The sequence below is a fragment of the Protopterus annectens genome, chromosome 3.part1 (genome assembly GCF_019279795.1).
Source record: "Protopterus annectens isolate FY-2018-M chromosome 3.part1, PAN1.0, whole genome shotgun sequence".
In the NCBI taxonomy this organism is placed as follows: Eukaryota; Metazoa; Chordata; order Ceratodontiformes; family Protopteridae; genus Protopterus; species Protopterus annectens.
This window is the reverse complement of record NC_056732.1, coordinates 1771903979-1771922240: the sequence shown is the minus strand read 5'-3', so window position 1 is coordinate 1771922240 and position 18262 is coordinate 1771903979. Positions and strand designations below refer to the sequence as shown.

Sequence of the window (18262 nt, the reverse complement as noted above, 5' to 3'; positions counted from 1 at the left end):
TCCCTTGCAAAGTTATTTACCAAAATATGAAAAAATATCATAATTTCCATAACAGTTATTTGCCAAGCTCAGAGAAATAAATTTTACATAACACATTTCATAATAGTGTTTTACTTACTATACTGGTCCAGCTTGGTCATGGGTGTTTTCCATTCTTCTCACAATCATGCAGGGCTCTCCTCACGCCATTGTGGAGGTTGGTCAAGAAGAATGCAATGGCCTCCTCAGTTAGGTGAATGCCATCCCTTCTGAACCAGTGAACATCTTCCCTTCCTCATCTGAAATAAAGCATGGGTGGACACTGACAAGGGTGCACAGCCAGGGCACATGTAAAGAGAAAAGCAGGGTAAGGACCGCCGCTCCACTAATATGCCAAGGACAGGCATGGGGCTCCAGATGTTGGTTATCTGTAGTGTCCCATAGCTGTGCCGGCTGCCCACTCAGACTGCTGATACCACTATGGTCTCATGACCTCCTTCAGTGCCAGCAGTCTGCCTTACCTCTGCCTTTTCTCTTTACATGTGCCCATTCAGCAATGGACCTAAGGGATGAGGGACTGAAGTAACTCACTAATTGCTGTCCTGACCTACCGGAAGGGAGGGAGACTGAGGGAGAGCTACATCAAGGCAACATGTCAAAGACCAAGACTGACCCAGGCTGTCTCCTTTTGCATGTTTTTGCAGTACATCACAGTGGCACACCCAAGCCCATGCTTACCGAGGACAGCAGCACTATGGGACTGTGCTGTAGAGTCTCCAGGTTCCCAAGTGCAATCCCGTGGATCACAAGATCCACGCTGGCTGGTATGCCCCTGTGATGCACCCAGCAACACAATATTCGGCGATGGGACAGCGTAAGGTTTCGGCTGCTCCTTTCCAGTGACTCCCAGAACAGCAGAAGACAGTCTTACCTTATCTGAAATAAAGCATGGGTGGACACTGACAAGGGTGCACAGCCAGGGCACATGTAAAGAGAAAAAGCAGGGTAAGGACCACCGCTCCACTAATATGCCAAGGACAGGCATGGGGCTCCAGATGTTGGTTATCTGTAGTGTCCCATAGCTGTGCCGGCTGCCCACTCAGACTGCTGATACCACTATGGTCTCATGACCTCCTTCAGTGCCAGCAGTCTGCCTTACCTCTGCCTTTTCTCTTTACATGTGCCCATTCAGCAATGGACCTAAGGGATGAGGGACTGAAGTAACTCACTAATTGCTGTCCTGACCTACCGGAAGGGAGGGAGACTGAGGGAGAGCTACATCAAGGCAACATGTCAAAAGACCAAGACTGACCCAGGCTGTGTCTTTTGCATGTTTTGCAGTACATCACAGTGGCACACCCAAGCCCATGCTTACCGAGGACAGCAGCACTATGGGACTGTGCTGTAGAGTCTCCAGGTTCCCAAGTGCGATCCCGGTGGATCACAAGATCCACGCTGGCTGGTATGCCCCTGTGATGCACCCAGCAACACAATATTCGGCGATGGGACAGCGTAAGGTTTTCGGCTGCTCCCTTTCCAGTGACTCCCAGAACAGCAGAAGACAGTCTTACCTTATCTGAAATAAAGCATGGGTGGACACTGACAAGGGTGCATAGCCAGGGCACATGTAAAGAGAAAAAGCAGGGTAAGGACCGCCGCTCCACTAATATGCCAAGGACAGGCATGGGGCTCCAGATGTTGGTTATCTGTAGTGTCCCATAGCTGTGCCGGCTGCCCACTCAGACTGCTGATACCACTATGGTCTCATGACCTCCTTCAGTGCCAGCAGTCTGCCTTACCTCTGCCTTTTCTCTTTACATGTGCCCATTCAGCAATGGACCTAAGGGATGAGGGACTGAAGTAACTCACTAATTGCTGTTCTGACCTACCAGAAGGGAGGGAGACTGAGGGGAGAACTACATCAAGGCAACATGTCAAAAGACCAAGACTGACCCAGGCTGTGTCTTTTTGCATGTTTCTGCAGTACATCACAGTGACACACCCAAGCCCATGCTTACCGAGGACAGCAGCACTACGGGCCTGTGCTGTAGACTCTCCAGGTTCCCAAGTGCGATCCCGTGGATCACAAGATCCATGCTGGCGGGTATGCCCCTGTGATGCACCCAGCAACACAATATTCGGCGATGGGACAGCGTAAGGTTTTGGCTGCTCCTTTCCAGTGACTCCCAGAACAGCAGAAGACAGTCTTACCTTATCTGAAATAAAGCATGGGTGGACACTGACAAGGGTGCACAGCCAGGGCACATGTAAAGAGAAAAGCAGGGTAAGGACCGCGCTCCACTAATATGCCAAGGACAGGCATGGGGCTCCAGATGTTGGTTATCTGTAGTGTCCCATAGCTGTGCCGGCTGCCCACTCAGACTGCTGATACCACTATGGTCTCATGACCTCCTTCAGTGCCAGCAGTCTGCCTTACCTCTGCCTTTTCTCTTTACATGTGCCCATTCAGCAATGGACCTAAGGGATGAGGGACTGAAGTAACTCACTAATTGCTGTCCTGACCTACCGGAAGGGAGGGAGACTGAGGGAGAGCTATATCAAGGCAACATGTCAAAGACCAAGACTGACCCAGGCTGTGTCTTTTGCATGTTTTGCAGTACATCACAGTGGCACACCCAAGCCCATGCTTACCGAGGACAGCAGCACTATGGGACTGTGCTGTAGAGTCTCCAGGTTCCCAAGTGCGATCCCGGTGGATCACAAGATCCACGCTGGCTGGTATGCCCCTGTGATGCACCCAGCAACACAATATTCGCGATGGGACAGCGTAAGGTTTTGGCTGCTCCCTTCCCAGTGACTCCCAGAACAGCAGAAGACAGTCTTACCTTATCTGAAATAAAGCATGGGTGGACACTGACAAGGGTGCACAGCCAGGGCACATGTAAAGAGAAAAGCAGGGTAAGGACCGCTCCACTAATATGCCAAGGACAGGCATGGGGCTCCAGATGTTGGTTATCTGTAGTGTCCCATAGCTGTGCCGGCTGCCCACTCAGGCTGCTGATACCACTATGGTCTCATGACCTCCTTCAGTGCCAGCAGTCTGCCTTACCTCTGCCTTTTCTCTTTACATGTGCCCATTCAGCAATGGACCTAAGGGATGAGGGACTGAAGTAACTCACTAATTGCTGTCCTGACCTACCGGAAGGGAGGGAGACTGAGGGGAGAACTACATCAAGGCAACATGTCAAAAGACCAAGACTGACCCAGGCTGTGTCTTTTTGCATGTTTTTGCAGTACATCACACTGGCACACCCAAGCCCATGCTTACCGAGGACAGCAGCACTACGGGACTGTGCTGTAGAGTCTCCAGGTTCCCAAGTGCGATCCCGGTGGATCACAAGATCCACGCTGGCTGGGTATGCCCCCTGTGATGCACCCACCAACCTAAGAGCAGTTGGCAAAACAAAAGTGAAGAGGGACCTTCCTGGCATTGTTGCTGAAGGGCTTAGCTGCTAACTCACATGGGGGCACAGAAAGAGCACATGTACACTGAAAATGCAGTTGAGGCACTCTGCTTTACCTCTGCCTCTTCCATTTACATGTGTCCTTTCTGCAATGGGCCGAAGGGAGGAGCTAATTTAAAGGCCTAGACTGACCCAGGCTGTGTTTTTTTGCATGTGTCCTTTGCCTGAGGGAACCATTACATCAGTGGCACACTCAAGGCCCACAGCACTATGGGAGAGATTTATGGCCATGGTACTCTCCAAAGCATTCAACACACAGGTTGACCTTGCAAGTTGGACATCCCCATGATGGCTCAGCACGTTTACCCTTGCTGGCACAGTTTTTGCATCTTGATTTATGCCATTTCACTGGAAAGTGAGAGCCATGCTCAAATCTGCTCACAGCCTCTGGGACAGTAATCTCAGTGCATCGTTTCCTCTTTGTGTAACTGGCAAGTAGATGCAAGCCTAGGTTCCTTCGGAACTGCAACTGTGTTGCTGGAATAATACGTCCAGAATGTGATAGTTGCTGATGTCTGATACTTTCACAGAATATAATGAAAGCATTGACAATGGCCACATCCCATAAGAACCAGAACAAGTACAGCCACCATTTGCGGGCCTTTCTGGCACTGGGATACTGCGTCCTCAGCTGATCTGCTCTGTCCACCCCATTCATGTAACTGTTGTACATGTTTACAACTGGTGGACATGGCACTGATGTCTTTATTCCATCACGCTTTCTTCTGTATGTGCTGGAGACTGGCAAGGTTGGGTTACAGTTAGTTGACAGGAGGAATACTGGTTTGCTATCCTTCCATTCAGTAGCTAGCAGTGGTCCACTCTGCAATTGCTTGTAGTAGCCTCAAGCTGCTTTTCCAATGGCCTGTCTGTTGAATGTAAGAGGCCATCCTGACCTATTGGTGTGCATGGTTCCACAACAGTATAGATCATCTTTCAGCAATTGCTGTGCTAGTGGAACAGAGGTAAAGAAGTTATCAAAGTAAATGTGATGCTTCTTGCCAATCAGTCCCCTAGTTAAGTCAACTACAACTCTGTGTGCGAGCCCGACCTCTGTATTCTGCTCCGTTTTTCCAGTGTATACCTGGAATTCACGTACATACCCATTGGTTGAGTCTGCCAACACCCAAACCTTAATGCCATACCTCTCAGGCTTACCAGGCATAAACTGTCTAAATGTCAAGCGTCCACGGAAGCCAACCATGGCTTCTACAGCCACCTCACGATGCACATTGTAACGTGTCCTACATGCATGAAGTACTGCATCCAGTATTGGCCATACGTGATGTAGCTTGTCATGACCCACAGCACCATGTGGTAGGCTCAGGCTGTTATCATTGCAGTGGAAGTACTGCTGAATTTTTTCAAACCTATCTCTGGTCATGTACTCTGCTATTGGGAAGCGACCATATACATGGTGTGTTTCCCAGTACTGCCTCAATTCAGGAACATGTACAATAGACATGTATATTCTGACACCTAGAAATGTGCGTATGTCTCCTGGGCACACAGGACTCCACACAGATCAACCTTGCCTGCTGCGGCCTGGCTCTGTGCAGCATAGCGATTGGTTTCATTAGCAATACAGGTGTATAGCTCCTCTGGGAACATCAAATTCAGGAAGTCCATCTCTGTGCTATCTGAGCCCAAGTGATCTATTGGTCCTACTGGCCCCACAAATTCCTCAATGTGTAAAGTTTGAAGATGTTTTTCCCACATGATTTTACGTGGTGGGCATGCTCGGCGACACTGACTGGGTCGCAAGGAAGAGTTGGAAATGGGAAAGGCCGAAGGGTTGAGAGATGATGCTCTCTCAATGCCAGTAGCAACTGTACTGCTTGCAGTTGGTAGTGAACTGTTGACACATGTTCCCTGCTGAGGCACACCCATATCAGTCTCTGACAAGGAGCTACTTGGACTCATATCTAGAGGATTATCTCCATCACAATCACCAAACTGTGGACTACTTCCCACATCATACACAGTCGAAGGCACATCCATACCCTTATCAGCACTTGCAGTGCCATGCACTGTGGAGGACTGCATAGCTGTGTCAGTCAGACCAGGTGCTTTCGTGAACACAGATAAAGTCATGTCATACTCTGAATGCCCTTGGTGGCCATAGTGTGTGGCCAACTTGTGTGTGGGCACCTTCCTTAGGTGTGCAAGTGGCACGTCATCCTCACTGTCTTGGTCACTGTCATAATTACTGGTCAGGTCTGCTTTGGCAACTGGTAGTGGTCTTTCAGGAATGGCGGGCACAGGAGCATCATCCTTATCACAGGCAATGGCCTTTGCACGCAGACGGCGAGGGGAATGTCATCATCTGAGTCATAATCATCATCCTCACTCTGGTTGGCATTATGTGGTACATCAAGGTGCATACCATTGTCTGAACCACTGCTAGAACCATCACAGTCAGTTTCTTCACCCAACAGGTAAATGCTGCTTGCTTTCTCCTCAACAGATGGCATCTTTGGATGGTGGCTGTGTTGCTTTACACTTGAAATCACACCTGAAAAACAATGCAATACAACATTCAGATGTAATATACCTGCAGAGAGGCACGTGAAAATCAGCAATTCTACTTACTAGCATAGCTAAATACTCTTACACAGACATTAAATTAAGAAAAAAATAACAGATCAGTATGGCCTTTAGAAATTTAATTTAATTGAATCTAAAAAATGTTTGCACTACATGCATGTAAGCTTTACTTCTGATCTTCGTATCTAAACAAATGATAAATGTATTATAACCGCACCGTTCTGCTCACTCACATCAGCAACACTAGAAGTCACAATAGAAGTGACAATACTTTTAGGTGAGCTGGCTTTCTAAATTCAGGTAAAAAATCTATTAAAAAGATTAAAAGATGCCCTGGTAAGATACTAACCAGCAACCATAATGCTCTGACTTTATTGACATTTCAGGAGTCTAGAAATGAGCGTGTTTCTCTTGCAGCACAGAGTACACTCATGCCCAGTATAAATGCATAATTGTTTTCAATCATGAACAGCTAGTCACCTCTACAACAAAGGTGAGATATTGTACTAGACCTGATAATCAAAAACATGGGGACAAAGTGCTCCACACCGAAGTATACCCCTCACTAGTGAGATCTGCCCACAAATTAATCACCCTGGATATACAGATCCCTGGATATACAGATCCACCTCTACCCACAACACAAGACTACAGTGAAAAACTTCTCAAAAGCCGACTTCACACTTCTTATAACTGAGATAGTATCCTTTAATCCGACTGGGCCAGTGGAAACCACATCCCACAAGGCAGAATCCTTCACAAATGCTTTCTACGACATCTCCAAGAATGCATGGATCATGCAATCCCAAATAAAACCAAGACCCTCTCCACCAAGGGAAGGTGTCCTGACTGGTGGACCCCAGCCATAAACAAATTGTACAACAAAAGGAAACTACTGCACGACAGAGCAAAATCCCATAAAGAGAAGGCATCTCTGATCAGCACTAGTAGAAAGCTATGTTCTCTCATAAAAAACATCCAAGGCCAACTTTGAGAGAAAATTGCTATGGACACTAAAATGAACCACAAGGCCTGCTTCAGCAGGGCTGGAAGACTTGATACTAGTGCACAGAATCAGGCTGGAAACTGAAAAGTTCACTGACAGGACTCCAACTCCCCTACAGCAGCTTACAGAGATTAATAAATACTGTAGATAGCCATACTTCAGCTTTATGCGAGCAAGCTATATGAATGAACTAATCCAACAAAATCATTCAGTCTGTACAGCAAAGTCTCAAACAATCCCCAGTATCCCCAGAAAAGTGAAACTAATCCAACAAAATAATTCAGTGTGTATACCAAAGTCTCAAACAATGCCCAGTATCCCCAGAAAAGCAAGCCATCACAAAAGTCTATTTGGAATAATTGATTAACAGAATTTACAAGAAGACAAACTGAAAGAGTCTCTAACTTAGTATTATGACCAATAAAGGCACTTTAAATTAATCTAATGCCAAACACCAAACATTATTACAATCATATAATGCCCAATACCATGCCCAAACTGAAAAAAAATACAATTTCTATTATAACTAAAAATATGAAGTAGACAATGAAGGCCATGTATAAAAGCAGTTCAAGATCCTATAACACCATATCACCAGTAATCAAATTATTAATTAATGACCAATCTGCGGAAGTATTTATAAGCAAGCAAACAGTGATTACAACAGACCACTACAATGACCACCCTTACTACATAAAGGTACTCATCTCAAAAAATTAGCACATCTACTACGCAAATGAAGTTACCCCCCCTTTCTGACCTGCTTATACAAAAAACTGCAACAATTAAAATTGAGCCAGAAAATGGTGTACCGCTGGGTCACCAATCCACCCAGTCAAGAAAAATAGCATGCATTTACTTTAGCAACAAACTATACATACATTCCAGGGAAGACCCTAACTAGCCATACAAAGCACTGCAACTGCAAGTAAACCACCAACAGGTTACAAAGAGGTCTATTATGGGCATTTAAAATGAAAAGAAACACTTATGTCCTATACTGCATGCTCCCAACTGCTCGCAACTGCTTCACTTATCAATTATCATTATAAAACATTAAAGATTCATAATACAAAACCAATGATAATAATGCATACATCTCACTTTCATAGTGTGATTAATCTGGACACATTCTGCTCTTATCAACTTACAAATTTGATAAGACTAACAGGTTTTACATTAGCATACATTTTCTGAAGGGCCTGAAGTCTTGCCACAAGCAAAACCTATTTTTACCAGTCACCAATCAGTAGTATCCACATCCCTTGCAAAAAATACACCTCAATATATGGAACTTTATTTTCAAGATGATAACCACAGAAGATGGAAATTCAGCCACATAGGAAAATAAAAGAACTAACAATAGTGGGTGCAGGTTCTTTGTCGGCCCTCCACAAATTACCATAAACACAAGAAAAATCATGGTACTCACTATCAATGCTCCTACTATATATATTATTACCATAAACACAAGAAAATCCTGGTACTCACTATCAATGCTCCTACTACTAATATATATATATATATATATATATATATATATATATATATATATATATATATATATATATATATATATACCAAGCTACTTTACAACCTACTTAGCTCACCAAACAGATCTCAGTCACAAAGGGAGGTATATATTTAATGATAAATAAAAGAGAAAGACTATAATAAATAACGCAACAGAATGACTTCATAGTTCAAAAGCAAAGGAAATAATTTACCACCGCAGTGTTGAATAGTCTCAAATAAATACAATACATGCGTTTGGATATTGTCATTGCCTTAGTTAAAAAAAATTGATTTTCTGTCAAATGACAGGATGCAAGGCAGTCAATAATAATATATACTCAAATTAGTCATAAAGTACACCACAAAGCCTCTTATTCTAGCCACTGTCTCAAGAAAAACAGCAATTGAAGATGTAATGTCTACTATTTTCCTCCTAGACTGCTGATATTTCTTGAAATTTTATTCATGACATATGAAAGTAGTATGGAGGGTGGGGTGTATTGCAATCACTGCAAGTGGAGAAAGAGCCAAATGTTAATCGTGCATTCATCAATGTGATAACGACTTCTGCTTATGTGAATCACAGTGACAGCTGCTGACAGTTTTACCTGAAAAGTGACAATGACTCAGCGCTATATTGTAACTGCACTGTGCTAATGACTTGCAAAGTTATGCATGGTGCACTGTGCTAATGACTTGCAAAGTTATGCATGCCCAGACACAGGTGATAATTGTTGACATTCATTACATTACCTTCTGCAGGTGTTATGCAACAGTCACAATCTGTTATAAGTCCATAGTCAAATAGTACAACACTTACATATTGCTATATTGCTATATATTATCTGTTATAAGGCCATAGTCAAAGAGTACAACACTTACATATTGCTGTGCCCTTGGTCCCACCTACATTCCACGCGACTGACAAAGCCAGGAGAAATGCATAAAAATATGCTGTCAGGATTTGTACTAGGTTTCTGTGACCCTACTTTCATATTTTCTAAATATCATAATTATTTGTATTATTTCTAGAGCTTTTCTCCTCAGGTGTCCACTGAAAATGGGCCCCTGGCTCAACTGGACTAACCTGGTTAACAAAATGTCAATAAAAGTTTTTTTTTTTGTTTTTACGTCAGTCCCTGGACAATCACGTGTGTAAGTATCATCACCTACAATAACCTAAAATACCTGGAATACATTCAAATAATGAAAAGTGAGCTGGATATAGTCTTTGTAAAAAATCAGTCCCAAAAAATATTATAGCTATTAAGTATCTCCATTTTTACAGAGCAAGCCTTTTCAAATTTAAAGTTTGCTGTCTCAATATGCAACATACATAACTGAAATTAAATTCACGAAACATCCCCTTCTACATGATTAAACCAATCTTGTTTATACACTTGAAAATAAAGGTAATATCTAATTTGGATCCACTTGAAACCCTGATCTTGCACATACTAACAAATTGGCAAACATATTTCCTTCCCCTTTACCCACCACACAAGGCACCACAACTACATCCTTTCCATCCTCCATTATAACATCTCAAGGAAAAATCTTTTATAGCTCCATATTTAGTGAAGTAACCACAATGACCAGTATCAAAAAAACACATACTTGATCTCATCATCACGAACATGGGATCACAATGTTCAACACCGGAAGAATACCCCTCACTGGTGAGATCAGATCATAAACTAATCTCGCTGGAGGTCCTCATCCTGCCCCCACCTGAAACAAAAAAGACCACAGTGAAAAACTTCTCAAAAGCGACTTCACACTTCTAAAAACTAGTGTGGTCTCCTTTAAGGCCCCTGAGCCAGTGGTAAACATTACTCAAACCGCTGAATCACTTACAAATGCCTTCTACCAGCACCTACAGGACTGCATGGATCAGGCAATCCCAAACAAAACTAAGACTCTTTGTACCAAAGGCAAGCGTCCAGTCTGGTGGACCCCAGCCATAAACAAGCTCTACAACAAAAGGAGGAAGCTACTACAAGATAGAGCAAAATCCTTGAAAGGCAAGACACCTTTGATCATTATAAGTTAAATGCCAAGAAATGCATAGTCATACCCTTCGGGAAAAACAAGGTTACCCCTAGCTACCATATAGGTGGCAATCCACTGAGCACAGAAGAAGTCATCAGGGATCTGGGGACCCAGGTTGACAGTAGCCTTTCGTTTCACACTCATGTTGCTAAAGTAGTTAGGAAAACCTTCTACATTGCCCACCTGATCATGAAGGGATTCACATCTAGATCAAGGGAGGTCATCGCCCCCCTGTACTCATCACTCATTAGACCTATGATTGAGTACAATGCCCCATTCGGAATGCATCTGACCAGACACCTGCAGCAACTGGAAAGGCCCCAAAAGTTCCTCACCAAAAGGATAAAGGGTCTCAAAAATATGTCTTATGCTGCCCGACTGAAAGCACTCCAGCTCTATTCAGTCTCATACCGCTTGCTCAGAGGTGAACTGTGCCTGACATATAAGGCCATGTCAAACCCTGATTTGATGAATATGCTTCACCTCAAAAAATCTAGATCCCTCAGAACCACAAGGGTGGGAGACTTAAACCTTGACACGGTTATTAATAGAACATGCTGGAGGGACAGATTCATCACCCAGAGACTCCCTATGCTGTGGAACAAAATCCCGGTACATGTGAGGCAGAGCACCTCGCTGGCCTTGTTCAAGAGGAATCTTGACCAATGGATGGCGGATCGCAGATATACCCCAGGGATTACTTCAGTGTCACTGCTTGACAGAGGCACAGCAAAATAATAGGCATAGTTTTATTCAAACTAAAGGGGTGGCGAAAGCCAAATAACTATGGGCTAGGCTTATAAATGCCCTTGGGCAGATAGCCTAGTATGAACCTATGAACCTATGAACCACCTCAGTGAATTCAGTCAAATCCAATTGCAGCAGAAGGAAAACAAAGAGGGTGGGGGGCTGTACTATTTTTGTCTAGAACAAGGTGGCATTGGCAAATCTCCCTATATCACAGTTTCTGTAGGGTGATTAATGCATGTTTATAACCCTGTGGGGGCTTGTACCATCCGTCTGACTCTTGGAGCTCTATCTTACCCAAATTAATAAAATGGGAAAAAAAGCTTCATCAGCAGATAAAATAACATCCTACATTGACCACTGTGTACAGCATTTAGAAATTCCACAAGAAAGTTTTAAGACTGCAACCTAAACACTTAAAATCATGTTTACATGTGAAAGTCTCACCCTAGGTTTGTCTAACAGCATTTTAACACGTCAATATTCAATATACAAGAATTCTACAATATACCAAGTAGCTCTCCGACTACATATTTGCTAATGATTTCCTGCCATGTTTTTATCAGAGACTTGGGTGAGCTCCAAAGCCAACATTAATCTTTTTCTGTCTGGTGTTAGAACACTGTCCCAAGGTTTTCTAAATGTTATCCTCTAAGTTGCATTTTCTGAAAACATCATTATGTCAGTAAATAGTGCCTATTTCTAAGAGATCCCAACTTCTAAGCAGTGCTGTAATGGGTGCACATTTCTGATGTCAAGGCGTATCTTAACCACTGGAAAAGAGTTACAAGTGTTTTGGAACATTTGCATAAAACACAAAATTAACTTTCACTCCAGTACCAGACACTACAGCAACCTCTACACCAATTACAGCCAAATGGAAAAAAAATCCGAGTACTTACAGATAACATGTTCAACCAGCCTAATGGATATATTTATAAACACTGCATCAGAATTCAAATGTTCCTCCAATAATGATGTATTAACATTTCAAGTCTTTATAAATATAAACTAAAAAATTACAATTCTATATTTATACATAGAATATTCCTTGATGGCATAACCCAGCTTACAGATCACCCCCCAAAGGCTCTGAAGAATGGGACTGAAAGGTTGGGGGGGGGTGTTAAATTCCAGGCAATCCTCCCAAATTAAACACCTACATACATCCCTCTCACACCTGCATCGCCTACAATTCCTGCTGCAAGGCCACTGAGGCCCACACTCAATCCAGCACCCAACTGTAGGAAGCTCCTGAACAGTGAAATAGTAGGAGTTAGAGAATTGACAATAAGCACTGCAACCACCAAGCCATAAATGGCAATAATACCCGCCATGACAACAGGAATGATGGATTTCATGATGAGTTCAGGCCTCATAACAGACATAGCAGCAATACCAGTTCCACTCTTTGCTGTGCCATATGCAGCTCCCAAGGCGCTGAATACCATAGCAGATGAAGCGCCCATTACACACGTTAATTCAATCATGTTAAACATTGTTTTACATATATCTGAAAAACAAGCATCCCCACTGTATCTGAAACCACACTGAAAGGGGTGTAAAATCCAGCAAACAATTAATCCAATATGATCTCATATTCTCGGTAAAAAAGGCTACGATAAAACAGATTGGAATAAAGTGGCAAAAACTATGACCAATCAGTTTAAATACTACTAGCACAGATCTCCGGCTAATTTTGAAAAAGTAGCAAAACTTTGACAGCAAGATGATTTGTTTAATATGCTACGTACATAAGTTAATTCAATAATTTTAAGCATTGTTTTTACATATATCAGAAAAAAACAGTATCTCCACTGTATCCGAAACCACACTGAAATCTCTGATCGCGTTTACAGCATAAACTTAAAAACACACCTAGAACTTGGCATCTACAGATTAAAGGCTTAGGGTTTGTATTCCCAATGCTTCCAAAAATAAGGCAATTATTTCCCAACTATTCACTACACTGTTTTTAATGTCCACTCAAATCAAATGGCTTCACTGCATCTTTTACCATCACAAAAGATAACTAGTCAGGATACACCACGAGACACCTTCTTCAACGAAAAGTCTTTATTCCAATAAGTAAACAGGTAGAGATAAGCGCTTTCGCTGCTGGCAAGCTTCTTCAGATCAATATCAATGTGTTTTTTCAGTTGTTTATATACCAAAATGGTGTTTGCTAATCACATCATTAAACAATTCATTATACAATTAAAACCTGTCCCCAACTGAATAATTCATTTCTGAATCAAACAACTAAACATCCTTGTATGCTGTGGTGGTTAGCTGAATAGATCTCTTTCCTTGTCTCTACATAAATTAATAAATCACTATGTTTTATATAAACCTCAGCGTGTTGCTGGTCTTAAAATGTTAAAATCAAACACATCAAAACAATCTATCGCCATATAGCTGAGTATTCACAATACTTCAGAGTTAATAGATTAATACATTTCTGTTGACTGGAAGTCCTAGCCCTTTTCTTACACAAGTACAAAGCAAAACTGTCACCAGAAATATCTCATGTAAATACTGGTTGATTATCAGCATAAGTCCTTGATGTGATTCTAAAACTATTCCAGACACATACAAATCAAATCATTCAAATGAATTCAAAGAAGATGAAAGGAAATGAAATAAATTTAAAATGAATTTTCATGGCCTTATGTAATGCAGTATAGCGTTAAATAGATTAAAGCTCCACTGATGCTTCTGTTGCTGCTGGTAAGAGCAGTATCGCATGGCCTTCATATAACCAAAGATGTATCAACCGATGCGTGAAATATATATATATAACAAATGTATGTAAATAGAGAATGTATATAAATGAATAAATAAAATATATAATATATATATATAATGTACATGTACGTATAATGAATGAAATAAAATGAAATAAGATAAAATAAAATGTTCATAGATTTCAGAATTATCTATCTTATACACAAGTTCATGTGATACATGTATACATATATTGCTGTTATAGTCCTTGCTTCATCATATAATAACGAAAACACTTCATTTGGATTCTATTAAAAATGTTGTTGTGAATTAAATATCAAGCCTCAGATGTGTCAAGACGTATATATATTTTCTAACCTATCTGACGATCGGCGCTGAAATAAGCAGCCCATCTAGTATGAGATATTAAATCTTTGACCTCAGCTATTCACTATAAATACACTGGATGTCAATTCATTTAACGGCACAAGCCTAGCTCGCTGTCATCTAAGAGAAAGTTAGTATCTCTAAGTAAAACATCCTAACTATCTATAATCTCTGGGCCTCGCTTTCATCTGTGTATAAAGTGCAATGTGCTATGTAATAGTGGTCACTGAATATCAGATGGATCTCTTCTTTTTGCATCTTTTACCATGTAGAAATAACGGAAGTACAAATACCTACATCTATAAATCAGACCACGCCATGTAAAAACTCTAAAGTATAACGAAAGGTGAACCAACAACTCAACAAAAGTTAATGCATTTCTAGCACCTCAAACGCCAGTTTCCCAACAGGTAAACATTACTTCCTTCTAACATAAAGCTATACTGATAAACGTATGCCACACTCACCCACTCATTAGCCTTAGAGTTGAACGTGTAAAGTGCTACCTGTCCGGTAACGTCAACAATACTATTTATATAGTCATAATCATGTTGTTTTAAGGCTGCAAGACTCATACTATGTCCCGCTTTACCTATCGACTCCATTTTGGATGATATTTACATAAAATTTGTTCCAAAGAGAAGACATTACTGTTCACCAAGTTATGAGAGAATGCCTATCAACAACCAGCTTCTCAACTCTACAGCAAAGTCCATGGAGTTCGAGGCTTACAATAAAAGGCAACTTATTAAAAAAAAACGAAGTTTAAAAGGGGTCGCTGGCCCTGCACCCATGCCTAAATCCATATTACAATAAAAACAGTATCTCCACTGTATCCGAAACCACACTGAAATCTCTGATCGCGTTTACAGCATAAACTTAAAAACACACCTAGAACTTGGCATCTACAGATTAAAGGCTTAGGGTTTGTATTCCCAATGCTTCCAAAAATAAGGCAATTATTTCCCAACTATTCACTACACTGTTTTTAATGTCCACTCAAATCAAATGGCTTCACTGCATCTTTTACCATGTAGAAATAACGGAAGTACAAATACCTACATCTATAAATCAGACCACGCCATGTAAAAAACGAAAGGTGAACCAACAACTCAACAAAAGTTACTGCATTTCTAGCACCTCAAACGCCAGTTTCCCAACAGGTAACCATTACTTCCTTCTAACAAAGCTATACTGATAAACCATGCTTCAATTTTAGGCAACTTACTAAAAAAAAAAAAACGCAAGTTTAAAGGCTCGCATGCCCCTGCACCCATGCCGAAATCCGTATTACAATAAAAACAAGTAGAGGAATAACTGTACAGGAAAAAACAAGTACTGTACCTCAAAAATTATTTTAGGAACGGCAGAAAGAAGGTATTTGCTGAGCTGACCGGGAACTCGAAACTCCAGTGGCTGAACGGGAACTCCTCGTAGTGCCTATATGGCAGTCCGTGAATAGAGGATCCAGTAGCAGGTAAAATCTCCAGTTCTTCGCAAAAAGAAAGAAGGAAATACCTGCTGCTGGACCCACTATTTATTAGGGGCGAACAAAAGAAGCTTGGGTATGGGGTGGAGGTGTTATGCAAGTGGTGGCTCGGAATGCAAGAATCCGATTGGCTGCCACCACTTGCTTAGCAAGAACGCTTTAAAATGATTTTTCTGCAAAAACTTCAATGTGACCTTAATGTTAAAACACACTGAATCGTAACTAGATATGATAAATTACATATTTAGTTACGATTTCAGAGTGTTTTACATTAAGTTGCACTAAAAATTAGCAGTACACTTTCTCTTGCTTGTAGAAGCACTCGGGGGGAATGGCTTGTAAACTGTATCTTCTCATGGCGCGCTCGGCCTTAAAGGCACAGGCGCCATGAGAAGGCACTCGGGGTGAATGAGATAATATGTATTTTGGCCAGGTGGTATCTGTGGAGGCAATTCCATATTTGTCAGGGACTCCATGTCTGCCTGTCACAATGCCAGGAAACCCAAAAAGTTATCTAACTGAAGTTAGCTTGAACAAGACAAGCTAACAATGACTCCCTAATAAAATGGTGGCAGTTGAAATGTTGAATGCCAACAAGCAGAAAACAAAATAGACCAAACACACAGGAAAAGAGCAAATTTTGAACAATACTCTTCTCCTTTAAAATTATTTTTGCAGGCAAAAGACCATCTCCACCCTATGTGGAAGGCAAGCCCCAATAAGCCTCAAACCTATATATGCCAGTTTTTTGAACATTCAGTTCTCATTGTTCCAGGTACATGATACTCTATTTGTCCATGATTACTAAATGAACATAAAGAAATATACACCAGAAACACCTTCACAATAACAGAGTTAAACTGGCCTTTAGGAAAACACATCACTTATACTGCCAAGGTATTGTAGACACAGAGATTCTTAGATTTAATTAAAAAATTGCTGCAATAGATAGATAAACCAACTACTAGACATAATATTCTTGACATGGTTACAATTAATATAGCCACTAAATGCACAACTCTCAAAATGTTCCATACATGAAGACTAAGTACAGCAATGAGTTTGTGTCTTTATCTTTCAAAGTCTCTAACCACTAGCAGTCAATAATTCTAAAGTCAAGGATTTCAGATGAGCAAAACTCATCAGACCCTCTGATAAGCAATCCAAATTTCATATCTACTGGTGTAGTGTCTAATGGTGTTATAGCTGCTATTTATGCAAAGGAGTTTGTTCACACTTGGAAAAAATGCCTAGACTACTTCATCCCACCCAGTTGGTTCACCAGTTTAAATAAATTCTCCAACAAGATGAAAAAAATTGGAACTACAACAGATCTCACATTCTTCATATGAAAGATTGGATAAAAATATTAATAAGCAAGTAAAAGAAGAAGAGGAGAGGTAGCAGTTTAGGTTGGAGTGGGACAAGGATAGGTCCTGTAATTAGTAAATACAGTATGTCCTTTAGAATTTTTTTTTTGAAGTTAAGGAATTTGTCATTTGTTCTTATAGAAAGGGACGTTTCTGACAGGTGTTGGCAATGGAGTGACTGTATAAAACTTTGCCAATATTTTTATTGGGTTTGTAGATGTCTGGGAGGTGTAGGTCTGTGCTGTATATGTTATGCTTAGGAGGGTAAGGAGTGATGAGGTCCGTGAGGGCAGGACAGCAGGAGGATTGATTTAAGATAGTGTGTGTGAGGTGGAGTTGGGGAAGAAAGAGTTGATTATGTAACTCAAGCCATTTTAGGTTTTTTAAAGCTATGCAGTGGTGAGAGCGATACAGAAGGTTGGCGGCAAATCTGGCTATGTTGTTGTAGGTGGTTTCAAATTTAGCTAATAGATTAGATTGAATATTAGTGAGAATTGGGGCAGCATAAAGTAAGGTTGGGAGAAGGAAAATATGTGCTAGAGAATGTTTGTCTTTAATAGTGAGGCATTTTTATGTCTGTATAAGAGAGCAAACCTTTGGTGGGTCTTTTTGATGGCTTGCTGAATATGCATATCAAACTTTAGTTGGTCATCTATGATTGCACCAAGATGTTTAGTATGTGGTTCAACAGAGGTAAGTGTATTATTAAGAGAAGATACTGTGAATATATTTTTGTGTTGCTGTAGCGATTTGGGGAAGAAGAGTAGAAGTTTTGTTTTTTTAGGATTGAGAGGTAGTTGATTACTGGTCAGCCATTTTTTGACCAAAAGGAGGGAATTTTGAGTAAGAGCAAGGAGGTGGGGAAGGTTATCTGATTATGAGATAATAGTGGAGTTGTCTGTGTATTGTATTAGTGAGGAGTTTGGACAGGAAGTATGTAAGTTATTTACAAAGATAT

At 41.2% G+C, this 18262-nt stretch overlaps 1 protein-coding gene across 1 annotated transcript; it reads right to left on the bottom strand.

The window, feature by feature from the left end:
* Positions 1-12482: 12482 nt before the first annotated feature.
* Positions 12483-12821, bottom strand: LOC122797859 (V-type proton ATPase 16 kDa proteolipid subunit-like). The gene has a single exon (XM_044066380.1). It carries the CDS (start codon positions 12819-12821, stop codon positions 12483-12485), a length of 339 nt encoding a protein of 112 aa, XP_043922315.1.
* Positions 12822-18262: the final 5441 nt, after the last annotated feature.